This window comes from Pollicipes pollicipes, unplaced genomic scaffold (genome assembly GCF_011947565.3).
Source record: "Pollicipes pollicipes isolate AB1234 unplaced genomic scaffold, Ppol_2.1 Scaffold_3447;HRSCAF=4054_pilon_pilon_pilon, whole genome shotgun sequence".
Lineage (NCBI taxonomy): Eukaryota > Metazoa > Arthropoda > Thecostraca > Pollicipedomorpha > Pollicipedidae > Pollicipes > Pollicipes pollicipes.
Window position 1 is genome coordinate 41,324,928 of NW_023596297.1, and position 19,842 is coordinate 41,344,769.

At 61.6% G+C, this 19,842-nt stretch overlaps 1 protein-coding gene and 1 long non-coding RNA gene across 2 annotated transcripts in view; both read right to left on the bottom strand.

The window, feature by feature from the left end:
• hiw (MYC binding protein highwire) overlaps positions 1–17,013 on the bottom strand; it is a 64,103-nt gene extending 47,090 nt beyond the window's left edge. Inside the window, exons 1-22 of the mRNA XM_037215517.1 lie at positions 16,980–17,013; positions 16,416–16,569; positions 15,351–15,523; positions 14,130–14,216; positions 13,583–13,678; positions 13,093–13,245; positions 12,787–12,879; positions 11,151–11,279; positions 10,412–10,628; positions 9,597–9,764; positions 7,511–7,660; positions 6,324–6,340; positions 5,554–5,668; positions 5,075–5,149; positions 4,734–4,901; positions 3,580–3,782; positions 3,139–3,244; positions 2,708–2,827; positions 2,130–2,304; positions 1,664–1,805; positions 827–971; positions 319–446 (exon numbers count right to left, since the gene is read on the bottom strand). Coding sequence (XP_037071412.1) covers positions 319–446; positions 827–971; positions 1,664–1,805; positions 2,130–2,304; positions 2,708–2,827; positions 3,139–3,244; positions 3,580–3,782; positions 4,734–4,901; positions 5,075–5,149; positions 5,554–5,668; positions 6,324–6,340; positions 7,511–7,660; positions 9,597–9,764; positions 10,412–10,628; positions 11,151–11,279; positions 12,787–12,879; positions 13,093–13,245; positions 13,583–13,678; positions 14,130–14,216; positions 15,351–15,523; positions 16,416–16,569 — 2,814 coding nt within the window. The 5' untranslated portion in view covers positions 16,980–17,013. The remainder of the gene's footprint in view (positions 1–318; positions 447–826; positions 972–1,663; positions 1,806–2,129; positions 2,305–2,707; positions 2,828–3,138; positions 3,245–3,579; positions 3,783–4,733; positions 4,902–5,074; positions 5,150–5,553; positions 5,669–6,323; positions 6,341–7,510; positions 7,661–9,596; positions 9,765–10,411; positions 10,629–11,150; positions 11,280–12,786; positions 12,880–13,092; positions 13,246–13,582; positions 13,679–14,129; positions 14,217–15,350; positions 15,524–16,415; positions 16,570–16,979) is intronic.
• Positions 17,014–17,142: 129 nt separating this feature from the next.
• LOC119091371 (uncharacterized) lies at positions 17,143–19,066 on the bottom strand. Its single transcript, XR_005093412.1, has 4 exons — positions 19,042–19,066; positions 18,041–18,158; positions 17,802–17,841; positions 17,143–17,192 (listed from the first exon to the last, which is right to left on the bottom strand). It is a non-coding gene; the product is annotated as an uncharacterized LOC119091371 (long non-coding RNA).
• Between the last annotated feature and the right edge of the window lie 776 nt (positions 19,067–19,842).

Sequence of the window (19,842 nt, forward strand, 5' to 3'; positions counted from 1 at the left end):
TGAGGGCGGACACACGGGTCAAGGGTCTACAGCCGGGACTGCGTGCGTGGGTCAGAGGTGTCACAGTAGATGGAAATATTGGTCAGAAATGTGCAGATGGGAACGTCCACATGGGTCAGAAGTGTCAACAGAGAGGGAACGAACGCAAACACGATTCAAACACCAGCATGTAAAAGTTCGGCCGCCAGAAGGTCGCCCGTGCCAGCAGGAGCCCCGACAGCACGCTCTGGTCACGAGCGAGACGACGCGTCATGGCCGGGCGCTCGCTCACAGTCAGGCGTCCTGTTGGCTGGGCGGTGATCCGGATCAGTGGGTTACCTTGATTCTGGCCTGGTACTGTCCGCGGCCGCCGTACAGGCCGTATCCCAGCAGCTGAATATCCGAGTCGCACATGAAGCGGACGGCCTCCTCCGAGTGCGGCGAGTAGCCCCAGCCGCCGCCGTAGTCTGGCGCCAGACAGCAGCCGCCGTTACACACGGCCTCATCAGAACGCAGCGAAGGCAAGCCACCGACCGAGCACACCGCCAGCGCTCGCATCGGAAGACCCATCTGAATCTGGACTCGCATCACCCGACCGCGATCAACAGGCTAACAATGGCTGACAATACCTCAACCTCACTATCACAGCACTACTTCACGTGCAATAGTAATTCAGGTATAGCAATACAGAAGTAACTCAGGTGTAGCAACATGGAAGTAACTCAGGTATATTAGTACAGTGGTAACGCAGGACTGTATGAGCACAATGATGGCGCTTCCTCACAGAGCACGCCTTTCTCCGCAGCCGACCAGCCGCCAATCGCCGCCCGCCGCGCCGGGCACTCACTCTCGAACCGGTGCACCATCTGGGCGTCGTCCCGCGACAGCGAGCGCACCACCTGGTGTTCAGTCTGTTGCGGCTCACTGAAGTCGAACACGAACGTCCGGTGCTCGGTCAGCACCTCCAGGCAGCTGAGCAGGTTCAGCGCCACCTGGCGACCGGGCCAGCCTCAGACACAACCACGCCCCAGAAATACGCCAACCAGAGCCTCACCGGTCCTGACCAGCGTCGGAGGCGGGCCGTGCCGGCTGGCCGCAGTCTCGAGGCCCAGCCCGACCCTCCCCTGCGTCTCCGGCACCTGAGCAGCGTCAGAGGCGGGCCGTGCCGGCCGGCCGCAGTCTCGAGGCCCAGCCCGACCCTCCCCTGCGTCTCCGGCACCTGACCAGCGTCAGAGGCGGGCCGTACCGGCCGGCCGCAGTCTCGAGGCCCAGCCCGACCCTCCCCTGCGTCTCCGGCACCTGACCAGCGTCGGAGGCGCGCCGTGCCGGCCGGCCGCAGTCTCGAGGCCCAGCCCGACCCTCCCCTGCGTCTCCGGCACCTGAGCAGCGTCAGAGGCGGGCCCTGCCGGCTGGCCGCAGTCTCGAGGCCCAGCCCGACCCTCCCCTGCGTCTCCGGCACCTGACCAGCGTCAGAGGCGGGCCGTGCCGGCTGGCCGCAGTCTCGAGGCCCAGCCCGACCCTCACCTGCGTCTCCGGCACCTGACCAGCGTCAGAGGCGGGCCGTGCCGGCTGGCCGCAGTCTCGAGGCCCAGCCCGACCCTCACCTGCGTCTCCGGCACCTGAGCAGCGTCGGAGGCGGGCCGTGCCGGCCGGCCGCAGTCTCGAGGCCCAGCCCGACCCTCACCTGCGTCTCCGGCACCTGAGCGGCGGCGGTGACGGGCAGCGCCAGCTCTGGCGACACCAGGTCCAGCCCGTCCAGCGGCCGGTCCGGCAGCGCCGCCAGCAGGATGTTGTGGCAGGTCAGCCGCAGCGAGACCGGATCAAACCTGGCCGGGTGACGGTCAGGTCATGTTAGCTGATGGCGCCCACTCGCCGCCCAAGTCCGCGGTCAGATTACGCTCCCGCGGCGTTTCGCAAGGGAACATTCGAACAGCATCTGCCAGCGCCGCCGGATTTTCCGGGGGAGTGTAGCGCCCTCACAGGCGCCCGCACCACCCGAGCCGGGAGCAGCGGCTCGGCGACGTGTCTACGGCCAGCGCTGCACCAGCCCGGCGTCGCCACAGGACGGGAGCGGCGCAGCAGCCGGGCGCGACGCCGCTCCGTGGCACGCCCGCCCGGCGCCGAGCACGGGCCGGCCGGCTGTCACTCACGTCCAGAGGCTGTCGTAAGCGTGGTCGAGTGTGACGGCCAGCCCGGTGGCCAGGTCGGCCTGGTCCTCGCCACCGTAGCCGCGGCAGAACCATTCCGAGCGGCCGATCATCAGCGAGCCGAACTCGTAGCGGGCGTCCTGGACGGCAGCCGGGCGCGGAGAGGTGGGCAGCACGCCTGCGGCACCGACGCGCGCCGTACAGGTGCAGGCTGAGGCTGCCCCGACGGCGCAACCTACTGATACCCAACCACCGACCGGCCGCCGCCGGCGGCGAGAAACCTACCCAACGAACGGTGGGCACCACAGCTGGCTGTTGGCGATCACTAGGTGTCCGAAGTGTCCGATCAGCATAACTCAGCCACAGGAGAGCCTAACGCACAGACAACTTTACGCTAGGGACATTCCGTGGATGGTGCACAGTCAGCTGGGAGCGAGCACGGCTCGATCTCCCCTAGACAGGTCGCGGACCGCGCCCCGCGCCGACATGCCCCCCCCCCCCCCCACACAGTCAGCCGGGAGCGAGCACGGCTCGATCTGTCCCAGACGGGTCGCGCCCCCCCCCCCCCCCCCCCTACTGACCCAGGAAGTTCTGTCCCGCGATGATGGTGGACACGCCCAGAGTCTCGGCGTTCACCAGGTTCTCGTTAATGCGGATGAAGGTCTGGTCGCCTGAGGCGCCGACCCAGGTCGCCTTCCGGCCTGCCAAACACGCAGCCTCACGCGACATTACGCCATATACAACCAACAATGAGTATCTACGAGACTATGTTCAACACAAGCACAAGGCTTCATACGACACCGCAAACAGAACGCTTTAACAATTAACAAAATCGCATGGACGACATTCGTAAGCCAGACAGGTCTGCGGCGAAAACACAGCAATGTAATGCGCCTTGGTCGCACTGCGGTCACAACAGCTCGTCGTCACTGCTCCAAGCCTGCCCGTGACGCACACAACAGCGCCAGGCACCGCCTCCAGCGCCGGTGGCTGCGGTGGCGCCCCTCCGTACCGTGCTGGGCCCCGATGCCGGGCACCGGCTCGGGCGAGGCGAACCACAGGTTGTTGGCGGCGGCGGACGGGCCAGCGCCGGGCGGCGACCGGCCCAGCTGGCCACGCTGTAACAGCCGCAGCACGGCTGGTCACGGGGCCGAACCGAGCTATGCCACTCATATACGGGTCCTCTTGCCAGACGAGAAACTGGTGTTCTTCCGGGCGAAGCCAAAGCTTCGAATGCATTGTTGTAACAGAGGCTATGACGATTGTACGATATGCTGAGGTTGATGAATAGCATTCCTATGAAGGCAAATAGCTCCGTGAAACATGAAAATGAATAAACAAGCTTGAAGCTCTCAGGCGGAACAGCCTACGTGATCACGCCCTACAACGCGCCGCGGTCGCCGGCCAGCTGAACAACGGCGGCGGCCGGGCGGGTGGGCGGTACACTACGCACCTGGTACGCGCCGAACGTCACCACCTGGCCGTCATCGGTCAGCAGCACGGTGTGGTGGCTGCCGGCGGCGGCCTGCACGAACCGGCCGCCGTGTCGGCAGCGCAGCCGGAGAGGTGCCGCGCGCGGCGCCAGCGGCGGCGCGCCCAGCTGGCCCCAGGCGTTGTTGCCGAACAGGTGCGCCGTGCCGTCGGTGTGCAAGATCACTGGGGAGGCAGCCGTGGCCCGGTCACGCGGCGTGCGCACGATCAGTGGGGGAGGCGGCCGTGGCCCGGTCACACGGCGTGCGCACGATCACTGGGGAGGCGGCCGTGGCCCCGTCACACGGCTCGCGCACGATCAGTGGGGGAGGCGGCCGCGGCCCGGTCACGCGGCGTGCGCACGATCACTGGGGAGGCGGCCGTGGCCCGGCCACGCGGCGTGCACCCAGGTGCGCTTGGTGACGGCGGCCCCGTACGGTGGCGTGATGGCGACGCCACAGACGGCGTCGGTCTGGGCACGGTTAGCTCGTGTGCAAGACTGTACGAGGGCGGGCCGAGCGGGTCGAAGCCTTCAAGAGTATAGGTGCTTCCTTCCGTGACGTTGGGACCAGAGGGCTTGGCTCGCACAGCCGCGCCTGCCGATTACCATCCGGACCGCTCCCTCCTGGTGGGAACTGAGCGACGATTCTGACCCAGTCCTGCGCCAAAACGTGATGAAGGATCTTCCTTGCGCCATATCCCCCCCCCCCCCCCCCCCCCCCCTGTAAAGGCTGTGCGACGACCCCTGGTGAGGGGAGCAGACATCGCAGTGGGGTAAGGGCGTGTGGGTGTGTGTGCGTGTAGCGATCACTCTCAGGTCAGGCTCTCAGTCAGAACATGTTTGTGCCGCACGGACAAAACGACAATTGGGTGACGTCAGAGGTAGGCCACACTCATGAAAGCATTTCCCATTGGTTTTGGGACTCGGCGAAACCAGTAGATCAGGCAGCTGAGCTGATATTTCTATATTTCTCCGCAGCGGTTCAAAGGCGCAAAGTCCCGACGCCAACGGAGCAAGGCAGCAGAGTGAAGCCCTTACAGTGGCACGCTTCGACACCGTGCGCTGCACCGGCGGGCGGGCGAGCGGACCGGCGGGCCGGGCGCCGCCGGCTGCCGTCCCTGGCTGGCCGAGCGCACCTGTGTGGTGCAGGCCGCAGGCCACCTGCACGGCCGGGCTATCGGTGGGCAGCTGAAGCCGCGCCGGCGGCAACAGCGTCATCTTGGCCGCCTCACGCTCGTGGTCGCTGCTCATCACCTCGTCACCACCACCACCACCACCGCCGCCGCCGCCGCCGGTCGGAGCAGCTGCGGCACGAGGTGGGCGGGGTCAGGGGGCGAGCCGGCCGCCGGGCCGCGGGTCACGAGGACTACACGCGCCGCCGACGGGCCCGGCAAGAGGCGAGCGATGGTGTCAGGCAATGTCGAGGATGGGCTCACTGCACCACCGGAGCACCGGGACGGCAGCCGAGCGCGCTTACCATTGGCGAACTTCACCCGCGACTGGTCCCGGCGCTTTCGCACGTTGTCCTCCTTCACAGGCGACAGCGCTCGAGCTGGAGGATAGCGTGGCGGAGTCAGCACGATTGCGGACCAGCATGCCAGGTCGATGACGGAAAAAGCCCACTGCTCGATGAGCAGCATTGTAAGAACATGGCTACCATATATGCTACCACGAGCAAAACCGGCACCGCTACCACGAACACAACAGTGACGAAATATGAATACACGGAACGTTCAGGATGGACACTTCATAACTCAACACTTAGATAAACCAAATTTATTTACTGTCAGCACTACAATCAAATATGGCGATATCGGCCATTATCCAGACACACATCCGCCGTCTGGCACGAAGCAATTCGAAACGCACGCACACGTGCTGCACTTAAGATTTCAGCCCGAATAATGTCCGGCAGCCAGCAATGGTACGTTCTCGTCGATCGGCGCCGCCACTGACCCTGGTTCTGTCGGAGCGCGCTGACCATGTCACCGAGGCCGATGTCGATGAGCGTGCCGGCGTCGATGGCGGCGGGAGGCTCGACGCTGCGGCGGCCCGGCTCAGCGCAGCGCCGGCACACGCCGCACTTGGCGCAGCCGGCCTGACCCGGCCCGCAGCCGCACACCCTGACCGCACGGCCGCGCCCACCGTCAGCTCACCGTCATCACCGACCAACGGGACACAGGCACACACCCTGACCGCACGGCCGCGCCCACCGTCAGCCCACCGTCATCACCGGCCAATGGGACACAGGCACACACCCTGACCGCACGGCCGCGCCCACCGTCAGCCCACCGTCATCACCGACCAACGGGACGCAGACACACACCCTGACCGCAAGGCCGCGCCCACCGTCAGCTCACCGTCATCACCGGCCAACGGAACACAGGCACACACCCTGACCGCACGGCCGCGCCCACCGTCAGCCCACCGTCATCACCGGCCAACGGGACACAGGCACACACCCTGACCGCAAGGCCGCGCCCACCGTCAGCTCACCGTCTTCACCGGCCAACGGGACACAGACACACACCGGGTCAGGCCACCAGCACACGGGTCGAATCACGGCGTTTACTTAGAGATAGAGCACGGCGGTCTGGACACGAAACACGTTGGTGCGAGTCCACCACAGGACCGGTAGCAGGCACAGAGCTCGACAACGGCAGGATCGCCTACAAACCACATGCTGCAATCTACCAGATCATACCGGCAAGGTGGAGTATTCCCACCGGCACCGGCCGCACCGCTGCACAACACGGCAGGACAGAGCGGTGCCGCGCTACTCACGAGGCGGCCGACCCCGGCCCGGTCCGCGCTACCAACGGCGGTGACGACGGGCGGCCGACCCCGGCCCGCGCTACTAACAGCGGTGACGACGGGCGGCCGATCCCGGCCCGGCCGGCGATACTAACGGTGGTGACGACGGGCCGCAGACCCCGGCCCGGCCGGCGATACTAACGGCGGTGACGACGGGCCGGAGAGCCCGACCCCGCCAGCGGTACTCACATGCCAGGCGCGCGCTCCGCCTTGTCGGCCGTGACGCACTGGGCGCCGAACTCTGTGCACTGCTGACAGACAGTGCACACCATGCAGCTCTCCTTGACGAATAGGTGGCGGCCGGCCGGGCAGAGCAGCGGGGGCCCGGCCGTTGCCTCCTCCTCGGCCGGCGCCGGCACCGCGCCGCCCGCCGCCGACGTCTGCATGGCCGCTGCCCAGACGGCCGGGACAGGTCAGCCGGAGCGGTGACCGCCCCCGCCCGCCACGGGGGTGACAATCACATGACCCCGCGCCACTCAGCAGTCCGCTGACACACACTGCACACACGTGGCGCGCCCCAGGCAGTACACTCTCACCCTGTGTCACGACATCAGTGTAACGGCAGAGACCGCTGCCTACTCTTGCAGCAAAAACTCCTATCGACGGGAATGCTACGTCATCAGTTATACGCGACATTGCTTATACTGCAAAACTTATACATGAAGTGAGTGCTACACGACAAACCTTTAATCCAAAAACATACACCAGTCATTACTCCTACAGCACACCCGTCGTCTCCAGCCGCACACCCGTGGCGCCCCGCAGTGAGGCTGTCACTCACTCTCGCGGCCCGTCGCCCCCAGCCGCACACCCGTGGCGCCCCGCAGTGAGGCTGTCACTCACTCTCGCGGCCCGTCGCCCCCAGCCGCACACCCGTGGCGCCCCCGGTGAGGCTGTCACTCACTCTCGCGGCCCGTCGTCCCCAGCCGCACACCCGTGGCGCCCCGCAGTGAGGCCGTCACTCACTCTCGCGGCCCGTCGCCCCCAGCCGCACACCCGTGGCCCCCCCCCCCCCCCCCGGTGAGGCTGTCACTCACTCTCGCGGCCCGTCGCCCCCAGCCGCACACCCGTGGCGCCCCGCAGTGAGGCCGTCACTCACTCTCGCGGCCGGTGACCACGTCGCGGCCGCACTGGCCTTTGTTGTTCATGCCGAACGTGTAGACGTGGCCGCGGCTGGACAGCACCACCACATGCGCCTTGCCCAGTGCCACGTGCGTGACGCGCACGTCCCGCAGCTCGCCGATCAGACCTATGGCACGTGACGGGTGATGTGACGGCTCGTGACGGCTCGTGACGGGTGACGGTCAGCTGGCAGAACCCGTCCGTGGCACGTCGGGGCCGGGCGTCCGGTCCGGCGCCACTGTCTGCCGCCGAAAAATGCACTCATGGTGATGACCGGGACTTACGGGTACGCCAACAACGGAGGTCATTTTGCGCTCATGATGAGTCCAACTTTGCATCGGGGCGTGTATACAGCGGAAAATCATACCGCCCATAGGCAAGATAAAAGCTGGCTCGTGTTAATGACATTCGAGTCGTTGCCCACGCTTTTGCCCAAGTTAAGGGCTCCCGCAGGTCGTCCCAAATGGCGTATGCACTCTTCGGCAAAGTGGGACGCAAAAGTACAGAGCGGCGCATAGTAAGTGGCGAGTTACGGCGTGTTCACATGGGTCGGTCGTCCCGGCAAAGCAGGAGCTCCTGTGCCACATATGTGTGCCCAATACGCCATCCGCACAGGGTCACTTGCTGTCGCCCCGCCCTCCGCGAGCACGACTGCCGCACCGCTAGCTCGAATGCCGCACCGCTAGCTGTGGCTGAACCGGTCTGAGCTCACTGCTAGCCATCGTCGCCCACAGCTGAGCAGCCATTTGGTTCGTAAAAAGCCAGCGATGCCGGCGAAAAAAAATTTGGCCGAGGGAGGCCGTCGATGCATGCAGGTAGCCTGAACTGCTGTCTCGGACAGCACCGTCACAGCCCACAGCTGCTGTCTCAGACAGCACCGTCACGGCCCACAGCTGCTGTTTCGGACAGCACCGTCACAGCCCACAGCTGCTGTCTCAGACAGCACCGTCACGGCCCACAGCTGCTGTCTCGGACAGCACCGTCACGGCCCACAGCTGCTATCTCGGACAGCACCGTCGCAGCCCACAGCTGCTGTCTCAGACAGCACCGTCACGGCCCACAGCTGCTGTCTCAGACAGCACCGCCACGGCCCACAGCTGCTATCTCGGACAGCACCGTCACGGCCCACAGCTGCTGTCTCAGACAGTACCGTCACGGCCCACAGCTGCTATCTCGGACAGCACCGTCACAGCCCACAGCTGCTGTTTCGGACAGCACCGTCACAGCCCACAGCTGCTGTTTCGGACAGCACCGTCGCAGCCCACAGCTGCTGTCTCGGACAGTACCGTCACGGCCCACAGCTGCTGTTTCGGACAGCACCGTCACGGCCCACAGCTGCTGTCTCAGACAGCACCGTCACGGCCCACAGCTGCTATCTCGGACAGCACCGTCACAGCCCACAGCGGCTGTCTCAGACAGCACCGTCACAGCCCACAGCTGCTGTCTCAGACAGCACCGTCACGGCCCACAGCTGCTGTCTCAGACAGTACCGTCACGGCCCACAGCTGCTGTCTCGGACAGCACCGTCACGGTCCACAGCTGCTGTCTCGGACAGCACCGTCACGGTCCACAGCTGCTGTCTCAGACAGTACCGTCACGGCCCACAGCTGCTGTTTCGGACAGCACCGTCACGGTCCACAGCTGCTGTCTCAGACAGCACCGTCACGGCCCACAGCTGCTGTCTCGGACAGCACCGTCACGGTCCACAGCTGCTGTCTCGGACAGCACCGTCACGGTCCACAGCTGCTGTCTCGGACAGCACCGTCACGGTCCACAGCTGCTGTCTCGGACAGCACCGTCACGGTCCACAGCTGCTGTCTCGGACAGCACCGTCACGGTCCACAGCTGCTGTCTCGGACAGCACCGTCGCAGCCCACAGCTGCTGTCTCAGACAGCACCGTCACGGCCCACAGCTGCTGTCTCGGACAGCACCGTCACGGCCCACAGCTGCTGTCTCGGGCAGCACAGCTCCAGTCTTCACACACCTCTGAGGGAGGCGCGGCCTTGTGCGGCGGGCCACCAGCCGGCCAGCTGGTGGCGGCGGTGACCGGCCGTCACCTCACCTGAGGTACCCTCGCTGTGGATGCTGTCCTTTCCAAAGATGTAAAGGTGGCCGGAGGCGGTAACGAGCGCCGATGAGCCGTTGTTGCAGGCCGCCTCCACCACCACCTTGCCCTCCATCTTGACCATGCGTTTGGGTCGCTGCGGCTTGGGCTGGCGGCGCGCCTTGGCTGCACGCGGGGAGGGAGGGGGAGGGGGGTCAGCGGGACATCAGAGGCCGGAGTGTGACTGTCGGCGGTCTGCGCTGCCGCCCAGTCCAGCGTCACCACCAGCTGTGAACGGACTGCGTGGCCACACGCATATGCACGCACGGGCACACATCAGCACCATGGTAGGACCTTGAAATGTAGCCTTGAACTAGCAGCTACTCATACCTTCCTACGTCCCATCCTCAATCCCCCTACCCCCTCTCCCATCTCATGCAGTAACCCCACGTCCTCGTACCCCGCACCCCCGAGCAGCATCCCAAAACGGATCCAGTTGGGTGTGCAGGATGCACATGTAACTAACAATTATTCCTCTCCGGCGGCTCCCGCAGGTACAATCCACAGCCAGTTAATCCGTTGCCCTCTGATCCAGAATCGGACATCTGGCCTGCCCGGTCGCTTTGCCAAACCCGAGGCGCCTCGATGCTGATTTGGTTACCACCGGCCCGACGCTGGTTTGCCTAACGTGATCAAGGGTAAGAAAAACGGTCAGTGAACCGCGAATCCGGGGATAATAGCGAGACGAATATTGATACCTCTAGTCGTCGAATATGGCAGCACTGCTCTTACGGCCCCGTCCTCAGCACCCCGCGTTCCATCCCAGCACCCACCGACGTCGCCGTCCTCGCCACGCCGCGGTGTGCCGGTGAAGTAGGCGGCGCCGTCCTCGCCGACCAGCACGGCGTGCTGGCCCTCGTGACCCATGCTGACTTGGGCGATGGTGGGCGAGCGCAGGATGGGCAGCTCGAGCCAGCGCTCGGCGCCGCCGCCCCCGCCGGCCGCCGCGTGCTTTAGGCCCAGGCTCGACGCCTTCCCAGAGTACAGCACCTGACAGCAGCGGCACGGTACAACGGCCGCCCGGCAGACGACGCTTGCTAACAGCTACCCTACACCTGTCTGGGCTGACTTTGTACCCCGTTACAATATATCACTTTGTGCAACAGTGAAATTATTCCTACTACGCCATTCAAACACACAAGTGTACCCGCGCCACGTTACGGCCAAACGAACACAATGTAATCCATGACACACACCGGCACCTTTGTGCACCACGGTGGTAATGGCATTCGGCCAGCCACGAAAAAAACGAAAACTCCATATTTGCATATCGCGTTTAACTTCCAACCTATGCACATTATATAAGTTGTAAACACCGTTTTCTTTAAGAATGTGCACCTGCTTGACGAAACAGATTCCACCCCGCCGTGAATGGGGACTGTGGTTCCACAGGCACGCAATCATCGGCACGACGGACTGCCGCGCGATAGGCCGCCAAGCCGTGCTGGCGCTGTGCGGCGGGTCGCCGGCGCGTTGACGCTGCGCTGCCGTCGGCCGGCGCGCACAACCCACCTTGCCCTGGCCGGTGCGGAGCAGCACGAAGTCGCGGCCGGCGGCCACCGAGGCCAGCTCGTCCTCCCAGCCCGAGTCGAGGTCGTACGTCTCGGACGGGTCTCGCGACACCGTCGACACGCCGCATACCTGGCGGAGCGCGCGCGCGCACCACGGCCGTCACCCACCAGTCAGACACAGCGCGCACGGCCGGCCGGCCGGCCCACGACCCACGCAGGCCCGCTGCGGCCTCTGTTACACCCACCTGTGCTAGGTCACGTCAAGATTCAGTGACCATCGCGCTTTGTATACAGTCCTTCATAAAACTGGTCTGGGTGCATGCGAAGCGGTAGAATAACGCAGGTAGAAGTGAAAGCGATCCTTTAAACTAAGTACTCGTTACACCTTAGCTGTGAGAAAATCTGTGGTGGTAGCAGTATTCACCATTTCCTGCATGTCTTGACCAGCTGCCTTTTAGCCGGCGCGCCCAATGAGCCGTCCAGTACCGATCGGAGCCAACACTACATCACATGGCACCGAGCACGTCATGACTGATATCTGGCGGCGCTGACATCGCCGGAGATCACATCACTGGACTGGGCACAGACTGGCTGGCGGGGATCAATTGGGCCCACATGTTCACTGGCTAGTAGGCCCGATCCCAGCTGGCTGAGCCGCTGACAAGTGTGTGTGTCACAGGCGCTGACAAGTGATGCATTACAACCATTCTTGAGACTCGCACTACTGGCACGTTCAGTACCCAGCAGCGGCCCGACCCCGGCCGCCAGCGGGGCTCGGACAGGGGAGGGAGCGAGACAGCTACCAATCCAGGCCGGGACAGGTACCGACCCCAGCCCATCAGCGGGGCTCGGACAGGGGAGGGAGCGAGACAGCTACCAATCCAGGACGAGACAGGTACCGATCCCAGCCCGCCAGCGGGGCTCGCACAGGGGAGGGAGCGAGACAGGCACCGATCCAGGACGAGACAGGTACCGACCCCAGCCCGCCAGCGGGGCTCGCACAGGGGAGGGAGCGAGACAGGCAGCACCGATCCAGGACGAGACAGGTACCGATCCCAGCCCGCCAGCGGGGCTCGCACAGGGGAGGGAGCGAGACAGGCACCGATCCAGGACGAGACAGGTACCGATCCCAGCCCGCCAGCGGGGCTCGCACAGGGGAGGGAGCGAGACAGGCACCGATCCAGGACGAGACAGGTACCGACCCCAGCCCGCCAGCGGGGCTCGCACAGGGGAGGGAGCGAGACAGGCACCGATCCAGGACGAGACAGGTACCGACCCCAGCCCGCCAGCGGGGCTCGCACAGGGGAGGGAGCGAGACAGGCACCGATCCAGGACGAGACAGGTACCGATCCCAGCCCGCCAGCGGGGCTCGCACAGGGGAGGGAGCGAGACAGGCACCGATCCAGGCCCAGACAAGTACCGACCCCAGCCCGCCAGCGGGGCTCGCACAGGGGAGGGAGCGAGACAGGCACCGATCCAGGACGAGACAGGTACCGATCCCAGCCCGCCAGCGGGGCTCGGACAGGGGAGAGAGCGTGAGAAGCACCGATCCAGACCCAGACAGGTACCGACCCCGGCCGCCAGCAGGGCTCGGACAGGGGAGGAACCGAAGACAGGGGAAGGAGCGAGATAGTTACCTGCAGTCGTTTGCGCACCAATTGCAGGGTATGACTGCTCTTCTGCGCCACAGACGTCGCTGTCACATGGTAGCTGTGCACGATAAACGTGTCCTGGCCGCCGAGTAGCTGTGTTACGACAAACACACACGTACACACACATACACGCGCACACCGCTCTCCAAAACTCCGCACTCTTTTCATAAACACCTCACAGTTGAATGAGCCTTAACTAATGCACCAAACGGAAGGCAGCCGACGTTCTCGGGTGGTGATACGGAGCGGGGAGACCGGCGTGCATGGGGCCGCCGCGGAAGACGGACTCACGTCCTTGTGCGGCGCTATGGAGCAGAGCGAGGCGCCGTCCGAGAACCAGCGTGAGCCCGGCTCGGTGGCTGGCAGCGTCACCTGCTCGCGCCGCCGCAGGTCCACCGGGTCCAGCCGGGTCAGCCCGTCCCCGTCCAGCAGGTACAGGCCCCGCTGGCGGCGACATCCGGCACAGTCAGCGGCCACAGCCAAGTTCGTGCCGCCGCTACGGCGGAGCACAGCGAGAACGGCGAGCCAGGCTGCGACCACGCGCATGCGTCTGGTGGGCCACCCGCCGGGCTTTAACCCGCGCGTGCGTGCTGGGTACCTGGTCGGGGTCCCCCTTCCCGCGGCGCTCTCGGCCCACTCATGGCTGACGCATGCAGCTCGCCCCGAACAAGCGGGGTGTCGCGAAGATACAGGAGGAAGCGAGATAGAGGATAAGAGGGCCGGATGTGGTCGGCACGCCACTGTCAGTGCCACCGGGTGAGCGCGAGGGCGCGGCACCCACCTGGACGCTGACCAGCTGGCCGCGAGTGACGTCCGGCGAGCGGGCGTAAACATGGCCGCGCGTGGTGCCGCCGTAGCCGGAGCCGACGCTGTAGAGGCCGGCCGGACAGCGCAGGTAGAGGCGCGGGCCGTCGCTGGCCAGACTGACGTCGCCGCCGCCGCCGGAGCCGTCTGACGCACAGGCTCGGGCTGACGCGACGGGCGGGGCAGCGAGCGGGGCAGCACAGACGCCCGCTGCCGCTGACCGGCCGCGTCCAGTCATCCCCAGATCCCCATCCCTCCCGCGACCTCAGACGGCACTTAACAAGCAGCCGCGGTGCCAGAAAGCGCAGTCGGGCAAGGCAAGCCCCACCATAGGGCCCTGCACACGCCGACGAGCGCAGTCGGACACAATCCCATGACAATGCAGGCAGCATCCCCCTGTTTACCAGGCGCTGACGCCAGCTGGGCCGGCAGACGCGGGCCGACGCTGCGTGCCACTCACCCGGCGGCGGCGTGTACTCTGGCAGTCGGAGGGTGGTGTGGGCGGCGCCGGCGGCACGTGGCACGCCGTGCGTCAGCCAGTGCGGCCGGTGCACGCTGCCCAGCAGCACGGCCAGCACGGAGCGCTGCAGCGCGCACAGGATCGCCGGCAGCTGGCGCACAGGCCGGACGGCCGTCAGTCAGGCACGGTCGTCAGTCAGGCACAGCCGTCACTCAGGCACGGTCGTCAGTCAGGCACAGCCGTTATATATATATATATATATATATATATATATATATATATAGTGTGTGTGTGTGTGTGTGTGTGTGCGCGTGTGTGCGTGTGCGTGTGCGTGTGCGTGTGCGTGTGCGTGAGCGTGAGCGTATGCGTGTGTGCGTGTGTGTGTGCGTGTGCGTGCACGTGTGTACATTGTATAATTTTACCACACCATCAAGTTATGCATTTATCGTGTAGTTGTCTGAGTGTTGTAAATGTGACCGGCTGTATGGTCGCGATTAATAATCGACATTCCGATATGTACAGCTAATAAAACCCCACACGGCTCGCGAAGCGTGCCAGGGGACGGCGTTGTCATTCAATGACATACGAATCACGGCCGGCCACGGAAGGGCCGACGAAGACTGCCAGCGGACAGAGGCAAGGCTCGTCGGCCGTCGAGCACAGCATGTAGACAGGCTCTGGTGCCAGTGCAGTGTTAACGACTTCGACTCCTGCGCCGCAAGCTTCGCTTGGTTTGTCGATCTTGCCTGGTTTGCTTGGCAAGTCGATCGCATCCTCCCCGAAGCAGTGCGGGCATAACGGCGATCACGACACTTTTGTGGGCATTTGAGAAAATGAGTGGAAAACGTGTGCCACTAAAAATAATCAAATATCATCGAGCAAACCTTCCAGCATTTGGAATGTCATATGAACATGGTGCCGCAGCCTTCTTAAGCAGAGAGGCAACAGGTAATGTGTGCAGGCACACAAAATGGCAACGATAGCCTCAGGACCAACAAATTGCAGGACACGTTTTACCGTGATCATACAAGTTTGCTGGATGGAATACGTACTCCCTACAAAAATTCCACGTTTTCTAACGCCTGGATATATAACAAATAACGACGACGATGCAATTACATGCCATGGCGTTAAAAGTTATTGGCAGCCTTCTATCCCTTCCTTTTTCTTGCCATTCTTTCTCCCATCCGTACTGCATGGGAGTTCCCTAACGCGGCCGGGGCACCCGGCGGCCGGCCCGGCGGCCGGCCCGGCCCGGCCCAGCCGGCGCCACTGTCCGCCCCACCTGCACGCTGCGGGCGTGCGTCTGGCTGGTGAGCACGGCGGTGACCGCCCTCAGGATGGCGCTCGTCTCGCCGCGGGCCACCACCAGGCTCAGCAGGCAGCTGCATGCCGCAGCCGACAGCTGCAGCTGGTGGCGCCGGCAGCTGAGTGCTTGCAGACACTCGTACAGCTCGTCTGCCCGGGGCACGCCACATGCACCGGTCAGTTTGTCGCGCCGGACACTCGACTGGCGCCCAACACCGGCAGATGACGGTCTGGTGACGCTCCGAGCAGGGCGCGCGGCCTCACGAGCCGGCACTGCTCGAGACCAGTCACCACACCGGCGGACGACGGTCTGGTGACGCTCCGAGCAGGGCGCGGGGCCTCACGGGCCGGCACTGCTCGAGACCAGTCACCACACCGGCAGATGACGGTCTGGTGACACTCAGCGCAGGGCGCGGGGCCTCATCGGCCGGCACTGCTCGAGGCCAGTCACCAGACAGTGTCATCGCTCAACTCCGGAAATTGGCAATACACCACACTTGTCCTTCTCGACAATACACCACACTTGTCGTTGACAGTACGCTACACTTGCACATCAAGGCTCTGTTTCTGCATATGGCGTCACGTTCTCCATTGGCCACAAAGGGGGGCCAGCTGCATATATATATATATATATATATATATATATATATATATATATATATATACATCCATAAACGAATTCATACAGACAATAACGCTCAGAGGCGATTAACTGACTGGCATAGCCACCGCACTGCCAGCATCTTTTCCGGGCTCGCCAAGGAAAAATGACTTCAGGCGACCAGAGCACCCGCAGTCAAGTCACACGAGGCATGGGAGAACCTGTGTCGATCAGAGGTGAGTAACAAATGTGCCGTGATGGTTCGAGTCGAAGTCACACGAAACCACAGTGTCGTGGCTTCGTGCGACTTGAAGCTCGGGCGAAACAGGTTTCACAGCAAAACTGCATCTCCGACCAGGGGCAGGCAGACATAGCAGGCCCTGTTGCTTGATCCATTCGGTCTGTATGCCGGTCCGCTCTGGCGGCGGCACCGGCACGCACCCATGAGCTGCGGCTCCTCCAGCCGCAGCGCCTCTGGCTGTTGGCCCTCCAGGATGCCGAGCAGAGCGTGCAGGGCGCGCAGGCAGATATCCGGGTGCGAGTCGGCGCTGCTGCGCACTAGCTCGAACACTGTGCTCAGCCCGATGCCGACCATCTGGCGGACGGGACGGGCGCGGGTCAGATGGCCGGCGGCCGGATCCGGCGGACGGCAGACGCGTCCCGGCGGGACGGTGGGCGCGCCAAACGGCGGCGCGACGCAATCGCCGGCGGGGCGGCGACTGGCGCGACGACAGCACGCGACGATAAACCGGCTGCACGCTGACCGCGCCTCGTGGTAGCACATGCCGACGGCGGAACACCACCAAAAAACCGACAAACACAACACAGTTGGGAAAACTTGAGCCACTTGGTAGTCACAACGAGGCCTTTAATGGGACCAACGAGTGGTCACCATTCCCACAATCACAGCTCCCCTGAACACAACAGCATGGCCTGTGCTGATTGGCCGGTACCGGAGCTGGCCGGGTGGCCCGCCGCCGCCGCCGCCCGCCTGCGCCTGCTCACCTTTGGCAGCGGCTGGAGCTCGGGCGCGGCCGGCTCCGAGTCGGCGGGCGAGTCGGGTGGCGCGGCGCCCGGTGACACGGCCGGCGCTGCGCTACACAGCGCTTGCAGCGTCTGGCGCCGGTGCAGCTCGATGACCAGCTGGCGCACGGCCGCGAACGCGCCGAACGACGAGGCGCCGCCGGCCACGGCCAGCACCGGCGCGTCCACCGCCCACTGGCGCCCGCGGGACCAGTGTGAGGGTGTGGCCCATCAGACAGACAGCTACATGGAGACAGAGCTGTATGTACAGCTCCGCTGTACTGTATGGACAGCTCCAGCAGCCACAAAGCAGCAAGGATAGCTGACTGATGTGGCCTGCCTTCTGAGGATGCACTGATGTGTACCAATTGACAGCACATGAAACCAGCAGGACAACCACTAGATGCCTGAAGGCAGCAAACACAGCATGCAATTTCACCATCTAGCACAGGTAGTCACTTATGAAAAATGTGCATACATCACTTAATTTTACAGTGTTCTGTCCCACCTACTCACCCAACCTATGTGTTACTTTTCATTCCCTTGAGTATTTGAGCTACAGGACCACCACCAGTAAAAAGCTTAGAAAGCCCCATGCTGGGGACCCTATTTTCCCAACTGCATAAGCTCTCCTAGAGACTGTCTAAACATAGAAATAGTACATGAATTGTATGCATTTCATGCAGTGCAGGTATTCTAAAGCTGTTAAGAACTGGTGCCAAGACTTAAGTAATGAAGAACTAAAAAGGGTTATCCATTAGCAGACAATGAAACTTAGTGGGGACTGAGGAACAAAATGCTCACTTCTGCCTTGTCTTTGCCAGGGTTTCTTCCAGCACTTTCTCTGAAACATATGAACAACACATTTGGTTATAAACTTTATTTTTCCCTATGCACATGGAACAAGCTTAAATTTTTTAATACTACCTTTAAATCTGCTTAGCTTGTGCATCTGCTGACCACTTCATGTTACCTGGCCTTTTAGATATAGCACTTAACACTACATGAGAAGCATTGCCAAAAGCCTTAAATGAGATACTCACCCAGAGGTGCATTTTGTCAGAACAATCTGCCTGAAGTCCTCTTGCAAGGTTTCACTGATGGTCATGGCTGAGGGTATGATGACCTGTGACCCTGGCCATATGCTTGGGGCAGGGACACCTAAAACCATGAGAAAGCAGCACTACAAGGCATGAAAAACAGTAAGCACACAAAGCTTTCAGGATCAACAATATGTTGGACTTGACTGCTCCATACCTAACTGCATTAGCAAATCTGTGCTAGATATTATGCATATTTTTAGAGGATTCCCAAAATTGCAATTTTCTTACTGTGTTTTAAGGACTTGGGCTCCTTTCATTATTGTTGTTAAGAGTGGTTTTACAGCATACCAAATGCTAAGGTCATACCATGCTTTAGCATTTCATGGTTATCAATATAACATTTAGCTGGCCAATCATCTTTGACCTAACTGTGTTGTAATTGCAGTATGCTTCTCTGGTTCATTTAGAGCATGTTTTATAAGGTGTGAAATAAAAGTGTTCCATGAATATGGATAATTCCAGTGATCCTTGGACAGTAAACTATTCTTAACACCTAAAAACTAGCAGGGAGAACTGCTAATGGTATTCCCAATCACCACACACCTGACTGCAATCTGTTTCTTGACACTAGCAGAAAACCGACAACACATCAACATTGGGTTAAACCTGGCATATCCTGAGACCTCACTGCAAGAGCTCAAAGTTTGACTGCGCACTAACGTTACTGGAAAAATATAAATCTTCACATCATATTTTGTTGAGAAAACAGTGAGCACCTCTCCCAAAAATACCCAACGCCACTACCACTGCTTCCTTTGTCGCCGGTTGTCCATACCCAACGGTACAAATGCGCCATATAACATAACACCCGACCCCCTCCTATTCTTTGAACCATTTAGAAAGCAAACAAAGCTTTCAGATTGTTTTCCGTTGCATGTGCACCAAAAATGGGATATATGTTCACAACGATCGATGCAAATGCTGAGCACCTGACCACTCACACGCGCCGACAGACCGTCCATAAACGTAAACAACGTTTGTCAAGGACGTATCTAAAACCAAGGCACATTTACGCATTGCTATTAAATGGGATGTGTCCAACCGAACTGGCATGAAGAAAACGTTCTTAATTAATCATCATGACAGCAATATATATTTTGTATGATTCCATATTATCTAAATGGATGTTTCATACTGAATCCGATATAATCTTTTATTTCATCTTCAACGACAAAATCCGCGCAAAGTAATCTGAATTTCGAAGTGCTGGGGTCAGACGCGGGAGCCTGATGGATTTTAACCCGTCCAATGTTATGCCCCAACCAACATATGGGTGGGATTAGCACTAGACTTACGGCGACGCACGGATGGAAGCGTAATTTTCTGGGGCAGAAGCTGTCAAACAACTCGCCGATGAGTCGATCCGGGTTACAAGGCGTTTGCGCAACCAGATTTCTTTAAAATCTGACACAAACGGGCATTGTCAGGCATGGCTGTGTCGTTGCAAGAAAACGTATATTAAGGCGTGTTCGAGGGCCATGGAACATGTGATGCCTCGAATTGCTTGTCAGCGGAATATTTTGTACTCAGAATTTAGGCCAATCTTGTTAACTCAGGACCAGTGATGACTCAAGGCTGCGATGAATAGGTCAGGATAGGAATCAGGCCGAGTCAAATTATGTCGAAAGCAATTGCACTGCACCAGAAATCAAGCACAAACCTGCCAGATGATAATCGAGGTGTTAGTGGCGGACTCGCAGTGTTTTGCTAGCGCGAGACTGCTGGCTCCGTTCTCCGTTGTT